Source organism: Prunus persica, chromosome G5, assembly GCF_000346465.2.
Source record: "Prunus persica cultivar Lovell chromosome G5, Prunus_persica_NCBIv2, whole genome shotgun sequence".
In the NCBI taxonomy this organism is placed as follows: domain Eukaryota; kingdom Viridiplantae; phylum Streptophyta; class Magnoliopsida; order Rosales; family Rosaceae; genus Prunus; species Prunus persica.
The window spans coordinates 9630313-9643861 of record NC_034013.1 but is presented as its reverse complement, the minus strand read 5'-3'; the positions used below and the strand labels follow the sequence as shown (position 1 = coordinate 9643861).

Below are 13549 nucleotides of genomic sequence, written 5' to 3'. Positions count from 1 at the left end.
TTCTTAGTTTCACTCTAGCATCAGCAGAAGCAAAATGGATCAAAGACCACCTTCTCCAAGTTTCCCCAACTCTCATTTTATTGATATCCATGAAGTCTTGCCAGAAGAAGACGAAGAAGAAGAAGAAGAAGCAGAACAAGGGAGTATTAGCAGAGAGAACCCATTTAGCAGAACCATTAAAATCAATAGAGAGTTGAAGAGAAGTGATGGGAGTTTCAATAGGCAAGTTTCACTGGAGACTGGATTTTCAGTGCTTAAAAAAGAGTCCAAGGCTAAATTTGAGAAGAGGGTTAATCTGCCCAGGAGTGGAAGAAGTTTCGGAGGCTTCGATTCGAGTAGCAGGCTTGGCATGGAAGGAAGGAAAGGAGACTTCAGTATTTTCAAGACCAAATCATCAACACTGAGTAAGCAGAACTCTGTGTTGCCCTCGAAGAAGGAAAGAGATCAGATGGAGTCTCAGAGGACCACTGATGGCAATGGAGGAGGACTTGATGAATCTGTTAATCACAGTGTTCCTGCTGGGAGATACTTCGCTGCGCTTAGAGGACCTGAACTTGACCAAGTCAAGGTAACACACTGATCAAAGCAGGTTCCAATGTCTAGTGTTGAACTAATTGTTCCAACATTTCATATGTTAATATAACTTTACTCATTTGATAGAAGTGATTCGAAATCACTTTCAGTCATTTTTTAGATATCCAACTCGTTATGTTGCCAAATTGTCAATCTAACATCATACATTTAAATCAGAATCAGCCTCTTCAATGACTCAAATTAACACTGTGACAACATATCATATCAAATTATCCAGGAAGAGAACAATATCAGTATATGTATATTGATCACTATATTATTTACCAGATTTATCTCAACTAATTAATTTGTGAGTTACTATATGGTTTGCAGGATGATGAGGATATTCTCCTCCCAAAAGATGAGAAATGGCCCTTTCTCCTCAGATTTCCAATTGGATGCTTTGGTATTTGTCTTGGCCTTAGCAGCCAAGCTGTGTTATGGCATGCCCTAGCCACCAGCCCAGCCACCAAGTTTCTCAATATCTCACCCGTCATAAACGTTGCCCTCTGGCTATTAGCTGTGCCAGTCCTGCTCTGTGTCTCCTTCACCTACATCCTCAAATGCATCTTCTACTTTGAAGCAGTGAAAAGAGAGTACTTCCACCCGGTTCGGGTCAACTTCTTCTTTGCTCCTTGGGTTGTCTGCATGTTCTTAACCCTTGGTGTACCACCTGCAATTGCCCTAGAAAAACTTCAACCTTTCATTTGGTGCACTTTCATGGCACCCTATTTTCTTCTTGAGCTAAAGATCTATGGACAGTGGCTTTCAGGTGGGAAGAGAAGGCTTTGTAAGGTTGCCAATCCATCTTCTCATCTCTCAGTAGTTGGGAATTTTGTCGGGGCAATTTTGGCTGCCAAGGTTGGGTGGGATGAGGCTGCCAAGTTTTTGTGGGCAGTTGGCTTTGCACACTATCTTGTGCTTTTTGTGACTTTGTATCAGAGATTACCTACTAGTGAAGCATTGCCTAAGGAGCTACACCCTGTGTATTCCATGTTCATCGCAGCCCCGTCAGCTGCAAGCATTGCTTGGGAAACTATTTACGGGGAGTTTGACGGGGTGTCGCGGACCTGCTACTTCATTGCATTGTTTCTGTATGTTTCACTGGTCGTAAGGATCAATTTCTTCACAGGGTTTAGGTAAGCTACTCCTTTGTTTTACATGTCATGTTATCAAACTATTAATCATGACTGGACATTGAAACGTAATTTCATCTAAATAATAGCTCATCCTTTTGTAGATTTTCAGTGGCTTGGTGGTCTTACACCTTTCCAATGACAACTTTCTCAGTAGCCACCATCAAGTATGCAGAACAAGTACCGTCAGTTGGAAGCAAGGGCCTTGCAGTTACTCTTTCTCTCATGTCATCTGCTATGGTGTCAGTATTGTTCATGTGCACGCTTCTTCATGCCTTTGTTTGGCACACATTGTTTCCAAACGATCTTGCCATTGCCATAACAAAGAGAAGACTTGGCAAAGAGAAGAAACCCTTCAAAAGAGCCTATGATATAAAGCGCTGGACAAAGCAGGCTCTAACCAAGCACAATTTGATAACCAAGGATTTTGATGGAGGGAAAGAAGAGGGCTAGAGAGAGAGAGAGATAGAGAGAGCAGTTAAATGGAAATTACATATGAAGTTCTGTAATTGTTTTTCAACATATCATCCTATTGAGCACATAACTGCAAATTGTGTATATTCTTTGACTAATCACAATTACATGTGTCTGGGTGCCACTAAAAGAAAATGTTGTAAGTAAGAGGTGGCCTTAACAGCTATACAACACCGGCCTTCGACATATTTATTCGATTTCAACTGAAATCAATTGGAGAAATGCAAAAGAAGTTGCTGGTTTTACATATATCTGAAAGAACACCAGCCATTGTGGATTTTCCATTTACAACAGAAGGAAGGGCTTCATAATCTTTCCAAAGAGTTGTGCAATCATTGGCCGAAAACATATTTTTACTGGTCTTTCATTTTGACAGCAGATAACCAAATCTGATGCCCCTGTAGGAGCTATTTCAGAACTTTGTGCTCCTTCACTTTCAACGGACGCCAAAACTCCTGCTGCAATTTCAGGGACAATACTTGAATAAGAAAAATAGAGAAATGAGAATAGCATCAATTATCCATCATTCAGCTGGCACACCTCATCCTCGATTTGTTATCAACATCAGTGGTGCACCTGTCACCCCCAAATTGAGCCTGCTTTGCACCAAACAGAGAAGGTTTTTCTTTGACCATTATCTACAAGAGGATGTGAGACCACAAGCATAGAAGATGAGAGAAGGAATTAAATGAATCTCAAGCACTCATAAGGACCAAAAATAAATAAGCAATGAAGATTATATTAACAATCAGTTCTATAAGGTACTTTACCTTGTGTTCTGGTTGGAAAAAATTCGATCTATTTTCTTTTGAGTCCTTATGCCAAAAAAAAAAATCAAATAACTCAATAGTTACTAAGGAACGTGAATTCTAATCAATAGTATATGTTTGACGTTTAATGAAAGGGGAACAAGGATAACCTTCGTAGATAAAGATGTAGGCTGAGACACTTTCAACCGTGATCCATTCTTTGGCTGGAGCTCAGATGTCAAAGACAGCTAGGATTCAACCGAAGAACAAATGAGAATTACAGGTATGTAAAGTTATGGAAACAGTAATATGGTTACAATATAGGAACAATAAGAGAGAATTACTACAAAAGGGATACAAAGAAGAACTACAAAAACTTGTCAGCATCTACCTTACTGAAGAGATCCGTTGGTGGAAACTGCTGATTTTTCCTCTCTGTCTGAAAATTAAATTCCTTTATATGAAACAAAAACATGCTGTTAGCTTAGATGATGTTGACAACTGGGAAATATAAACAATATGTCGTCACTAAGCAATAGGATAACGTCTTTGAGCTACCATTGGTACAGTGGTTTCCCGCTTGTTATTCCAGAAAACACCAATATCTCCTTTGCTAGATAAAATCTGCACTAAGATAGGAAATAATCCCATAGTTGGTATCTGCTAGAATGAATTTCTAGTAAATTAGCAGTAAAACATTACCTTTTTATTAAGAGGACGAGCTTTGAATTTTTGCATTACTTCATTTCCATCCTGCTTGGGACCATCCACCGTACTTGGTCTAATCAAAGTAGATCAAACCCAGAGTAAGAACTATTTTTCAGTTATACTAAAACATTGGAAAATGTAAACTGAGCATTCCTTTTTCTCATGTGAACTAAATGTAAACTGGACATTCCTTTTTTCTCATGTTGACTTTGGTTTGAAAGATTCTTTCTGTTATTACCTTCTAGATTCTCTGTTTCCATTTTCTGCAACAGTAGAAATACTAGGTTTGTCCAAACCCTGCAAAATGGACATTAATAGTCATGATTCCATTAAAAAAAATTGGGCACAAGGTTTCACATTTGACAGTAGGGATCACTTTGACTTCAGATAACAGTGAAAACTACTTAATGAAAATAACAGCTAACCTCCTCAGGATCATTGAAACGATGTGAGGATGATGAAACAGCAGATGTATTTTGCATGGCCCTTTCCATTGTCTTGAGGTGAAATTCCTAAGAAGAAACGTAACAAAGGGATTCTGAGCCACAAAACTCCAAAACATAATTATTTATATAGAACCTTTTTCTTTATTTCGTTTCAGTTTGAGCTACAGAAGTCATTATCTTCCAAGCCACTGGTGCAGAGTAATAATATGTTAAGAACAACCAAATTATAAATATCAAACACTCACTTGAAATTCTGGCAACTTTGGAGTGCTCCTTGTTGGGAGTGGCAATGAAGGAGCCTCGAAAATCTGCAGTTTAGAAACAGAAACTTGAGGGAAGAATGACAGTGAAAACACTATTCAAATCCCAATTTAATAACTTTAAGTACCAACTTTTCGGTTCAATGGACGAGCTTTGAATTTTCGATGAGCTGATGTCACTTGTTCTAGCACTGATGCATTCTTAGGCCTGAAATATAAACATATAATAACTACCCTGCAGACTGGTAAATAAAGCTATGTGCTTTGTGCCCTGATAGAATGAACTCACCTTATCCTATGTGCCCTAGATGCTGTTTCAAGGTCCGGCTCTCTTGGAATAGTAAGTCTCAACTTGGCATGTGCAGTGGTTTTATCAAAAGTTTCATCCTGAAATACCAACGCATAAATATTGTAATTTTATAAACTTTACTGATAACTTGGGCGGATCTCTTATTTAGTACATTATCTTTATACAACACTATAGGCCATCTTCAGTTCCCTTTTATGTATCACTTCAGCCATCTAAGAACAAAATCACAAGTAAGAAATATGGAAGACTTATGACACCCAGAAGTACATTAAAGACTTCACTAACAATGTAAAATGTTCTGAAATACAGGTAGCAGTTGCATTTTGACAAAGGTAAATTGATCGAAAGTTTCAATTTGGAAGGACAGTTTTTGGCATAACCTTTAGTGTTATTGGATGTAATTTTGGCAAGGCTTGGGTCACAGTTAGCCACACAAACAAAAGCTGTTGGTTTATCGGAAGCATGATTTTGTAAAGAAAATCACAAATTTCAGAATTTGCGAAGTTTTAGGCACACTACTTATCAAACAAATACTGGACAAATCTAAAAACAATTTTTTTTCTTTTTTACTTTTTTTTTTGGTGGAAAATCAAACACCAAGCAGTAGGTAGAATACCTTTTTAGGCACCTTGTGAACCAAATTTGTTTGCTGCTTTGTGTCAGTAACCTGAAATGCAGAAAAAAGAATGATGCTCAATTCAAAGGAACCACTAGTTCAAAAACCAAGTGTAAATTTTCTATCCAATTTTAGATACATATGAATTTACAGTAAGTCAAAAGCACACCTGACTTAAATAACTATTTAGATTTTAAATGAGAATAATACACATTCAAAAGAACATAATCATCATGCAGTAAGAACTGGTCCAAGTGTGTGTAACGGAAGAATACTGATCCAAGTTCTATAGAAAGACGATAAATTTTTGGAATATCCTCAATACAAATTACTGATAGACTAGTAAAACTTACATACCTTACACAAATGACCTCCATCTAGCTTTTGCCTCTTGGCAGCTTGACTTTCAACCCCAGAAGAACTACATAAGCTCTTCTCGTTGTTTTCAAAATGCAGCATCTGAAATCTAACAGTGTCGTAATAAAACATCAGAATGCGGTCAGTATGGGATGTAAGGGTAATCAATTGGGTATACAGGACATAGAATGCAGGGATTTATCAAATTGAATTAAATACTTTATTGGACAGAGTAATGCCCAACTTAACAACCCCAGTAGCATTTTCACAAATAAGAGCCCCACCTAGAATATCTGGGGTGAGAAAGTAACTTAATGAAAACTATGCTGGTATGCATAGATGCAGAACATTCTGAATTACCTGGAACCGCCAATTTGAGGTTTCAGATTTTGCTTAGCGAGCTGACTTACTGTAGGTTTCATCAAAGTTGAGCTCCTGGGGAAAGATGGCTTTACAGAAGATTTACTTTTACCTTTTAGCTTATCACCGGCTAAGTGATTGTAGAATGTCATTCCTGGAAAACAAATATATAAATTAAAGAGGGAGAAAAAACACTAAAAACAAAAGATACATCATGTTGGACCCATGGAATAACTTAATCATAGTTCATGATAACATCGTACTCAATATTTGTGTAAAGCTTAATTTCCGCTGAAAGCCTTCAGATTTTAAAATAGGTACAGTAAAATTAATCATGAATAACGTAAGTTGAAAAATATAAGTATTCACTAAATCATTATATCATGCTCTTAATTTATTCGGAAACCATTTGGGAAATCCATTAGTGAACACAGTAGTCATAAAGGTACCAGAATGATCACCTGTACCCGTTCCATGTGGTTGATTTAGAACTTTTTGTACATTTCCAAATATCCCTCTATTCATTCCTCCGCAATCTAGAAAATAGACACATTACATTTCAACATTTAGACTTCAAACCAAGATAAAGATGCTCAAAAGACTTTGCTTTCTAAATCCTGCCTCTCCACCAGGCACAAACCAAGAAGTTTGATCGATACCTCTGTTATTTACATCCATTGCACATACTTCTTCGCCCCCACCCATATCACACTCGCCGTCATTCGTATTCTCCACAGCTCTGGATTTTGGGGAGACGTTTACATTTTCCCGGAGGATGTCCGCTCCTAGTACTAACCTTGTCACAAAAGCTGAAACGGACAAAAATGGCATAAGCTTGGTAGTTTTTCCCTTCTATCCAATATATATAACTTCATGCATTGCTAAAATTCCTTAAACCACAGATATCTGTTTTGAATAAGGTAATGTATCACAGAGTAAAATCAATTTTGAAAAAAAAAAAAAATAGAGTAAATATATCACCAAAATAATCACTTTCGAATGGAATTGTCGGAATATAGATACAACATTGAAAAGAATCATTTTTTTAATTTTAGCAAAGAAGATTGCTAGGGTTTGTAAATGCTTTAAAAAAATGGATAAAGCCGAGCTTACTATAGCTCAACTTAATCAAACGCACAAAAATATTTAAGAAGAAATAGTTCCAAAAATATAAATTTCAAGAAAACGTGTCGTCTAAGGTAGAGAAGCTCACGAGACGGCGGGTAGCTTTTGGCGGACTCGAACCAGAGCTCGGCTCGGCTCGCCTCCGCCGGAGTTTCCTCTCTGGTGAAGTTAAAGCACCGAGCGGCGTCGAACTCGTAGTCAATGTCAACTTCTTGAGCCATAAACACTTGCTCAACCTCCATTTCCATTCCCTCTCTCTCTTTCTCTCTCTTCCACTTTCACTCTCTACAATGCACCACAACCAGGGCCAAAGACCATGGATCCAATCACCGAAAATCTCTAATTCGGGACTCAGAGCTCAGAACCCGACCTGCTAAAGCCCTAAATCTGGAGGTTTCGGCTCCGTTTTGTAGCAGCAGCCAGAGAGAGAGAGCAAGGTCCGCTCGCCGCACTGTGGCACCACCCGTGTAAAATTTTTGTAACCGAAATTTAAGCGCAAGGTACAAGGGGTCAAAAGCGCAAGGCCGTAGGGTGCAAGCACTTTAAAGCCGGCAGAGTGCGTTTTGCAGGAGCGTTAGGCCTTTGGACATATGCCAGGCTTCTCTTTTTGTTTTGTAGCGTCGTAGTTTTTTGTAACGATCCGCAAAATTTGAACTTACGGCCCTGGAGAAGTTATATATTATTAATTTTTATTGGGATTTGGATTGGCGAATGTGCCCCTGGGGTTTTTGGGGAATTGCGAACTGTTTGGGTTTGAATTTTGAATAGCGTGGTGGATAAGAGCGTCATTTCGGTTGTGTCCTTCGACTGAGGGGCAGTGTTATCGGCTTTTGCGCTCGGTTTCGGGTGGTGAAATCCTGTCTACGACTCTGAAGTTTCGGCGCGTCTTCAGTATGCCCTTCGGGTTTCGTGGAATTGCAAGATTGTCCCTAACGGTAGTGTTTGTTTGTGAGGTCATATAGAGGGAAAAATGGGGCCCCTCCTTTCACAGGTTCAAAAATGAGACTGTGATCAAAGGGCAAGATAGGCAATATCAGAATTTGGTGCTGCAAATTATATTGTGAAGTTCTTTTCATCTAGGGGTGCAATACCTCCAGATTCAGAACTTAACTCAAACTTAATTAAGGTTTAAATATGTTAATAAAATCATATTTGAAACTAAGGTTAACTAAAACTCAATCAACTCATTACAAATATATATTGTCATTGTCATTTATGTGAATTTTATGCAAATGACCTATTAGTGTTCTGAGTTTGAATATTAACATCTGTACAGTATATATGAATTTAGTATATTATCGCTTTTCTCAATAAAAAAAATTCTTAAAAAAATAATAAACCAATAAATGAACTGAGATTTTTTCTAATAAAATGACGAAAGATACCGCTAAATCAAAGCCCGGTCGGTCACTATGTCTCTTCAATTATGTGATTTGATAGTTTGTCTTTCACAAAAAAAAAATATATTATAGGCACCCTTTGTCAAAGAGAAAATCATAAATGTAGACTTTTTGACCATACTGAAGTGTATATGCAATCTTACTCCACTCTATTCCTAAGGAGGAAAATTCAACATACAGCACAACACAATTTCACACCAAAAAGAGGATGTTATAAACATGGGATTTTGAATCAAGACACAAATTGAGTAGATTATTTTTGTGTAAAAGATTTAAAATGCAACACCAACCAGGCAAAACTGAACATTGTTTGTGCTTATATAGTTTCTATACACAAAATTGTGTACAGATTACTGTCCTTGATCTGAACAAATTTGAAATATGGGTCCATCGATCACTGAGGAAAGAATTGAATGAGCATTTAAGGTGCTTGTACTGGTCTATAGCATCCGAGGCTTTTCTAATTGAATGGGAAGATTACTTGGTAGCTCAAAGTTTCAGAGAGATGTGACAGAAAATATAAATGATAACCATTTAAGTTTTTTTTCTAGTTCATCAATTCAATATGGGAATTTTCTTTTTTTCCCACATTGGATGCCTTTCCTTCACCTAACTTGTACTTTGCATCAACTAAGAACATACAACTTGGTTCTGAAGCAAATGGTGGAAGATGCCCTATGTCATGTGCACAGGTGTTTTTCTTTGTGGACACATAATGACCTAAATTAGGGTATGGGGCTGGGGCTCTGGGGAGCAAACAGCTTTTCAAACGTGCCCGACATTTGACAACATGCAGCTTAGGCTGTAAGTAGCCTACAGTAGCATCCATCATATATTAGATTTTGCTATAAGCGGAAAAAAATACTCTGTCTTTTATCTATATTACAACACGTGAACGAGTTATATCACATGACATTATTTTAGTTTTATGCAATAATTTCTTATTATGAAAAATAATTTTTTTATAGATCGGAAGTAGTTTGTCCCGTTTTAGTAAAAGATAATGTGACAAATATTACTGAGGCACACAATTATATTTTTCTACAACTCACACCATGCCCCGTCCATTCTAACAAACTAGTAGACCAATTCACACGACATCAAATTAGATAAAAAGTTTCATACTATGAAGTTTCGTAGCCACTTGAAGTTGCAAAGAATATGAGTGAAGAATTTCCTGACTTATTTCAAGCAAACAAATTCTACTGTTGAAGGAACCCTATTTTTAAGGTGCATATTAGCATGACGTCTTGCCTTTGCTTCCTTCTTCCTTTCTTTCTTTCCTGATTCTGATCCGCTATGATGACAATCCCACGACCAATAAGGAACAATAACAAGTTTTTCGAGAGCAACAACATTCTCCATCAAGAACGTGACATGTTCAAGAGCATTGGTACGATCACAATACCCTAACACTTCTACTACCTTGATGTAATGGTGGGGCCATTTGACAGCTTTCTTTATTTTTCTCCCCTCATTAAAAGGGTTCTCCCAGAATCGCAGCTGCATCAAACAAACAATTTATTAGTGGAACAAGAACCACAATTAAGTCTACATGTGACAAATAGAATCACCATTAAATTCAAAATATCTTTAACGCAACGAATTACAATTATGCAAAAAAAATATACCTTCAACGCAAGTCTCTGTAAGTAAGGAGATGCCTTCATAAAAGACGATAATTGGCTAAGACTCAACTTGTAATCTCCTTCGACCGTTAACTCCAAATGCTTGAGATTTGGTAATATAGGAAAGGTGTAATCCTTATTGTACTCCTGAGAGCCAAAAAAGAGAGTGAGTAACTACATAATCAAACGAAACAAAAAGAAAAGAAAAACAACATATCATCATAAGAAAATAAAGCATAAATACTAACCGCTACTTGAGTATTGATCATGAGAGTCTCTAGCTGATAAAGACAACATGCAAGTTGGGTAAAGGCAAGTCTCATGAAAGCAGTGGAGGCACATAAACGAGCAATGTCATTATTTTGACTACTAATGGCTACCTCAACCAGAGAGGGTACGTTACTGAGACGCAAGTCTATTGCAGTCCCAGTGTGAATAAACGAAACAAGGTTTGTGTCAGAAATTTCAACTCTTTTGAGGTCATCACATTCGTCTAGAAATTTCAACTGATAATCGCTCAAGAAATGGGCACACTGACAAGAAGTGCTCTAGAATTTCTCCAGTCACATCAACAAAGTTAAAAGAAAGAACTTTGGAGGGATTTAAGTCCAACACAATGCCTTGAAGCAAACCCTTCTTCGAGACCTAACAGTTTGCGGGGAAACATATATGAATCTTTGTTGACTCCATATTCCTTAACAAAATCCAAGACTAACACTTGAACTCTCTTTTTCAATGCAAATTCAATCCATTTATCGATGGAACTTGTAAAGCGGCGATCTAGATCGAAGCAAGCCCTAAATAGTTTGATGTTAGGGCCAGAATGTTGTTCCACTACACGATTGACCCAATTGACATACCTATGGCTTTTCTTGTTTTGCAATGTTCGACTGTGGTATATGAAGTCGATCAAAGTTTCCTCGGGATCAAAATCAAGTGTCAGAGTAGACCATGCCCACGCATACCGCAAGTGCTTTGAGAGAACACTAGTAGCCACTGCTTCCTTTAGCGGCAAGAGAGACAATATAAAGGAGGTCTAAATCTAATTGACGCCGGCGTTAACACTTATCAGGCTGCCTTTGCAGATCTAAGATATCCAATGCTCCTAGCCCTAGGTTTGTCCGTTCGTTGTTGCACTTGCAAGGTTTTTAACCTTTTTTTTCTTTCTTTCCTTTTCTGCTTAGAAATAGGATACGATCGTCTTTTTCCTTCAAAGACTGCCAACTTGGAATAGAATAGGTAGGAGCTCTGACACCGACTAGGAAACTTTGATAACACAATTAATTTTGGGTTTTTAGGTTACACTCTATTTTTTTTCTCTCATTGTTTTTAGCAATTTAATTAATTTAAAAGATAACGGGGGAACATGAACAAGTTTCCAAGATTGGGAAAGTACACCATCAAGCACGAAAATACACAAATGGGGCAACAATAAATCACCCACTCTTCTATTCGTTTTGTATTTAGCTTAACACATCATTTTGACAACTCAGATTTTACATAGGTGGCTACAACATGTAAAATATATTGCCAAAAATTGATTATTTTTTAAAAGAAAAAAATTGACTTGTGACATTCAATATTCATCTTAAATATACAAACGCACCAGGAACTTAAATGTTTACGGTAGGTTTCAAAGCCTAAGAAGTCCATTACGACCACCGCTGCATATCCTTTTCCTCTCAAGGTCCGGAGCAATACATCTCCCCTGGATATCACAAGGTAGTGAGTGAGTAAAACAGGGGAAACAAATAGCCATTAACAAGCAGATGCATGCAGAATGGTAACATGCAGAAAGTAGGATTAGTGCATACCACAGCAACTGTTCTTTGTGGTGTTCGGTATAGTTGCCACCCAAACAATTTTGTTCCCGGGCTGCCTTTGCAGATCTAAGATATCCAATGCTCCTAGCCCTAGGTTTGTCCGTTCGTTGTTGCACTTGTAAGGTTTTTAACCTTTTTTTTTTCTTTCCTTTTCTGATTAGAAATAGGATATGATCATCTTTTCCCTTCAAAGACTGGAAACTGGGAATAGAATAGGTAGGAGCTCTGACACCGACTAGGAAACTTGGAATACAGTTGGCTGTGGGAATTGTGACATAATTATTTGATTAATTACACAAAATCTTGTAGAAAGAAACCAACCAACATTATCTTGTATTCCCTTGACTATTTTAATAGTCACCAGTACCAGTTGAACATGAAAGAATGAAAAATGAAAATTCTAGAGTCGAGATAAAATGCTCTTACCCTCCACATTTTCCCAAAAGCGGAGTAGCCCTTCAGTTGAACCTGGAACAGAAATCAAATGTTATAATTCCAATAGTTCTTATCGGCTCATGTGTTAAAGCATTGTGACCAAAAATCTTCAGAGCAATTTAGGAAAAATAACAGAGCAAATAGAATAGGAGTGCCAACCTGTAATTATTCCTTCGTCAAGTGTGGAATATTCAACGCTTAATATTGAGCCAGCATGGCATGCTAGAACACCATCACATGTTCCTCAGGAAATAGACCACATTCTTGCAGTCCAAAATTATCACTACCAGTTATAACTGTGTCTCCCACCATTCTAATCGACCTGCATGATTGACATATATATAAAATACATGGCTACTTTAATAATTATTAATTATCAATAAAATACATAATTATCAATAAAACACATTAAAAAAAATAATAATAATAAAAGAACTGAAAAACTAGGCATCGGCAGGATCAGAATCAGATGAGGAGTCTGCTTATTTTTTTACTTCTGGGGCCCACTTTGAATAGGGTCCCACAAGTAATATTAATTGTATTAATTTAATAGATATAATATTGATTTTCTATTTTTTCCAATCCAAAATAAGGAAAGTTGACATTTAAGGGGCGCATATAGACATGATCTCATTTATGCAAAGTTTTCTATTTTTCTCAAATATTAAGTTGTAACACATTACTTCATCTTAATCTGATTTATGTGTTACAACTTTCAAGTTTAAAATACCCTAGAGACAATTTACTCCTAGGGAAGCAAATGGTGTTGCACACCGATTTTCTCGTTTTGGTTTGCATAATGTGGACAACTTTATTTGGTTTGAGGTGCCCCCTGATCTTATTCAAGACGCCCTATTATGTGATGTGTTGAGTCGGGGTCAGACACATTGTCCCTCTCATTGTACTTCTTCACTTTATCAATAAAGTTTTCCTCATTCCGTCGAGGTTTTCTCAAACAAAAAAAAACAAAAAAAAAAAAGCCTAAAGACAATAGAACTTTCGTCTTTCCGGTAATTATAAAAATCAAAATATTGATAAATGCAGGACAAGTTTTCTCATGAATTCATAATATTTGAAGCCAATACAAGCCGACAGCTATTGAGAGATTATGGCTAGACTTATTTTGGACAAAAGCCAAATCGAGTAGGC

The 13549-nt window shown here is 37.2% G+C and overlaps 3 protein-coding genes and 2 long non-coding RNA genes across 6 annotated transcripts; 1 reads left to right on the top strand and 4 right to left on the bottom strand.

Annotated features, from left to right (window-relative positions):
* Nucleotides 1–2181, top strand: LOC18777477 (guard cell S-type anion channel SLAC1). Its single transcript, XM_007208967.2, has 3 exons — nt 1–568; nt 907–1712; nt 1814–2181. The coding sequence occupies exons 1-3, from the start codon at nt 35–37 to the stop codon at nt 2160–2162; spliced, it is 1689 nt and encodes a 562-aa protein (XP_007209029.1). The 5' UTR covers nt 1–34; the 3' UTR covers nt 2163–2181.
* On the bottom strand, nt 2219–7728 carry LOC18777067 (protein TPX2). 2 transcript variants are annotated; one of them, XM_020564692.1, is made up of 18 exons: nt 7203–7728; nt 6649–6798; nt 6451–6525; nt 5990–6143; nt 5630–5738; nt 5273–5323; nt 4636–4733; nt 4479–4554; nt 4332–4394; nt 4066–4152; nt 3879–3937; nt 3635–3713; nt 3491–3556; nt 3324–3386; nt 3103–3180; nt 2954–2998; nt 2724–2821; nt 2219–2638 (listed from the first exon to the last, which is right to left on the bottom strand). In XM_020564692.1, exons 1-18 carry the CDS (start codon nt 7360–7362, stop codon nt 2620–2622), a joined length of 1530 nt encoding a protein of 509 aa, XP_020420281.1. In that variant the 5' UTR covers nt 7363–7728; the 3' UTR covers nt 2219–2619. The 2 variants fall into 2 exon arrangements, with proteins under 2 accessions (XP_020420281.1, XP_007210668.2); XM_007210606.2 differs by having other exon boundaries at nt 2219–2641; nt 7203–7726.
* LOC18776706 lies at nt 9587–10527 on the bottom strand. The gene is made up of 2 exons (XM_020564661.1): nt 10146–10527; nt 9587–10017 (listed from the first exon to the last, which is right to left on the bottom strand). Exons 1-2 carry the CDS (start codon nt 10182–10184, stop codon nt 9697–9699), a joined length of 360 nt encoding a protein of 119 aa, XP_020420250.1. The 5' UTR covers nt 10185–10527; the 3' UTR covers nt 9587–9696.
* On the bottom strand, nt 11556–12024 carry LOC109949266. Its single transcript, XR_002271829.1, has 2 exons — nt 11957–12024; nt 11556–11850 (listed from the first exon to the last, which is right to left on the bottom strand). It is a non-coding gene; the product is annotated as an uncharacterized LOC109949266 (long non-coding RNA).
* Nucleotides 12231–12717, bottom strand: LOC109949274. Its single transcript, XR_002271844.1, has 2 exons — nt 12560–12717; nt 12231–12433 (listed from the first exon to the last, which is right to left on the bottom strand). It is a non-coding gene; the product is annotated as an uncharacterized LOC109949274 (long non-coding RNA).

Excerpts from the sequence above, each read along its gene's own strand:
- LOC18777477 (XM_007208967.2), top strand. The coding sequence starts at position 35 with ATGGATCAAAGACCACCTTCTCCAAGTTTCCCCAACTCTCATTTTATT. Across the intron at positions 569-906 it reads CTGAACTTGACCAAGTCAAG|GATGATGAGGATATTCTCCT; the intron begins GTAACACACTGA and ends TATGGTTTGCAG. Across the intron at positions 1,713-1,813 it reads AATTTCTTCACAGGGTTTAG|ATTTTCAGTGGCTTGGTGGT; the intron begins GTAAGCTACTCC and ends ATCCTTTTGTAG.
- LOC18777067 (XM_007210606.2), bottom strand. The coding sequence starts at position 7,362 with ATGGAAATGGAGGTTGAGCAAGTGTTTATGGCTCAAGAAGTTGACATT. Across the intron at positions 6,144-6,450 it reads ACCACATGGAACGGGTACAG|GAATGACATTCTACAATCAC; the intron begins GTGATCATTCTG and ends TTTGTTTTCCAG. Across the intron at positions 2,822-2,953 it reads TTTTCCAACCAGAACACAAG|ATAATGGTCAAAGAAAAACC; the intron begins GTAAAGTACCTT and ends ATCCTCTTGTAG.
- LOC18776706 (XM_020564661.1), bottom strand. The coding sequence starts at position 10,184 with ATGAAGGCATCTCCTTACTTACAGAGACTTGCGTTGAAG. Across the intron at positions 10,018-10,145 it reads TACAGAGACTTGCGTTGAAG|CTGCGATTCTGGGAGAACCC; the intron begins GTATATTTTTTT and ends TGTTTGATGCAG.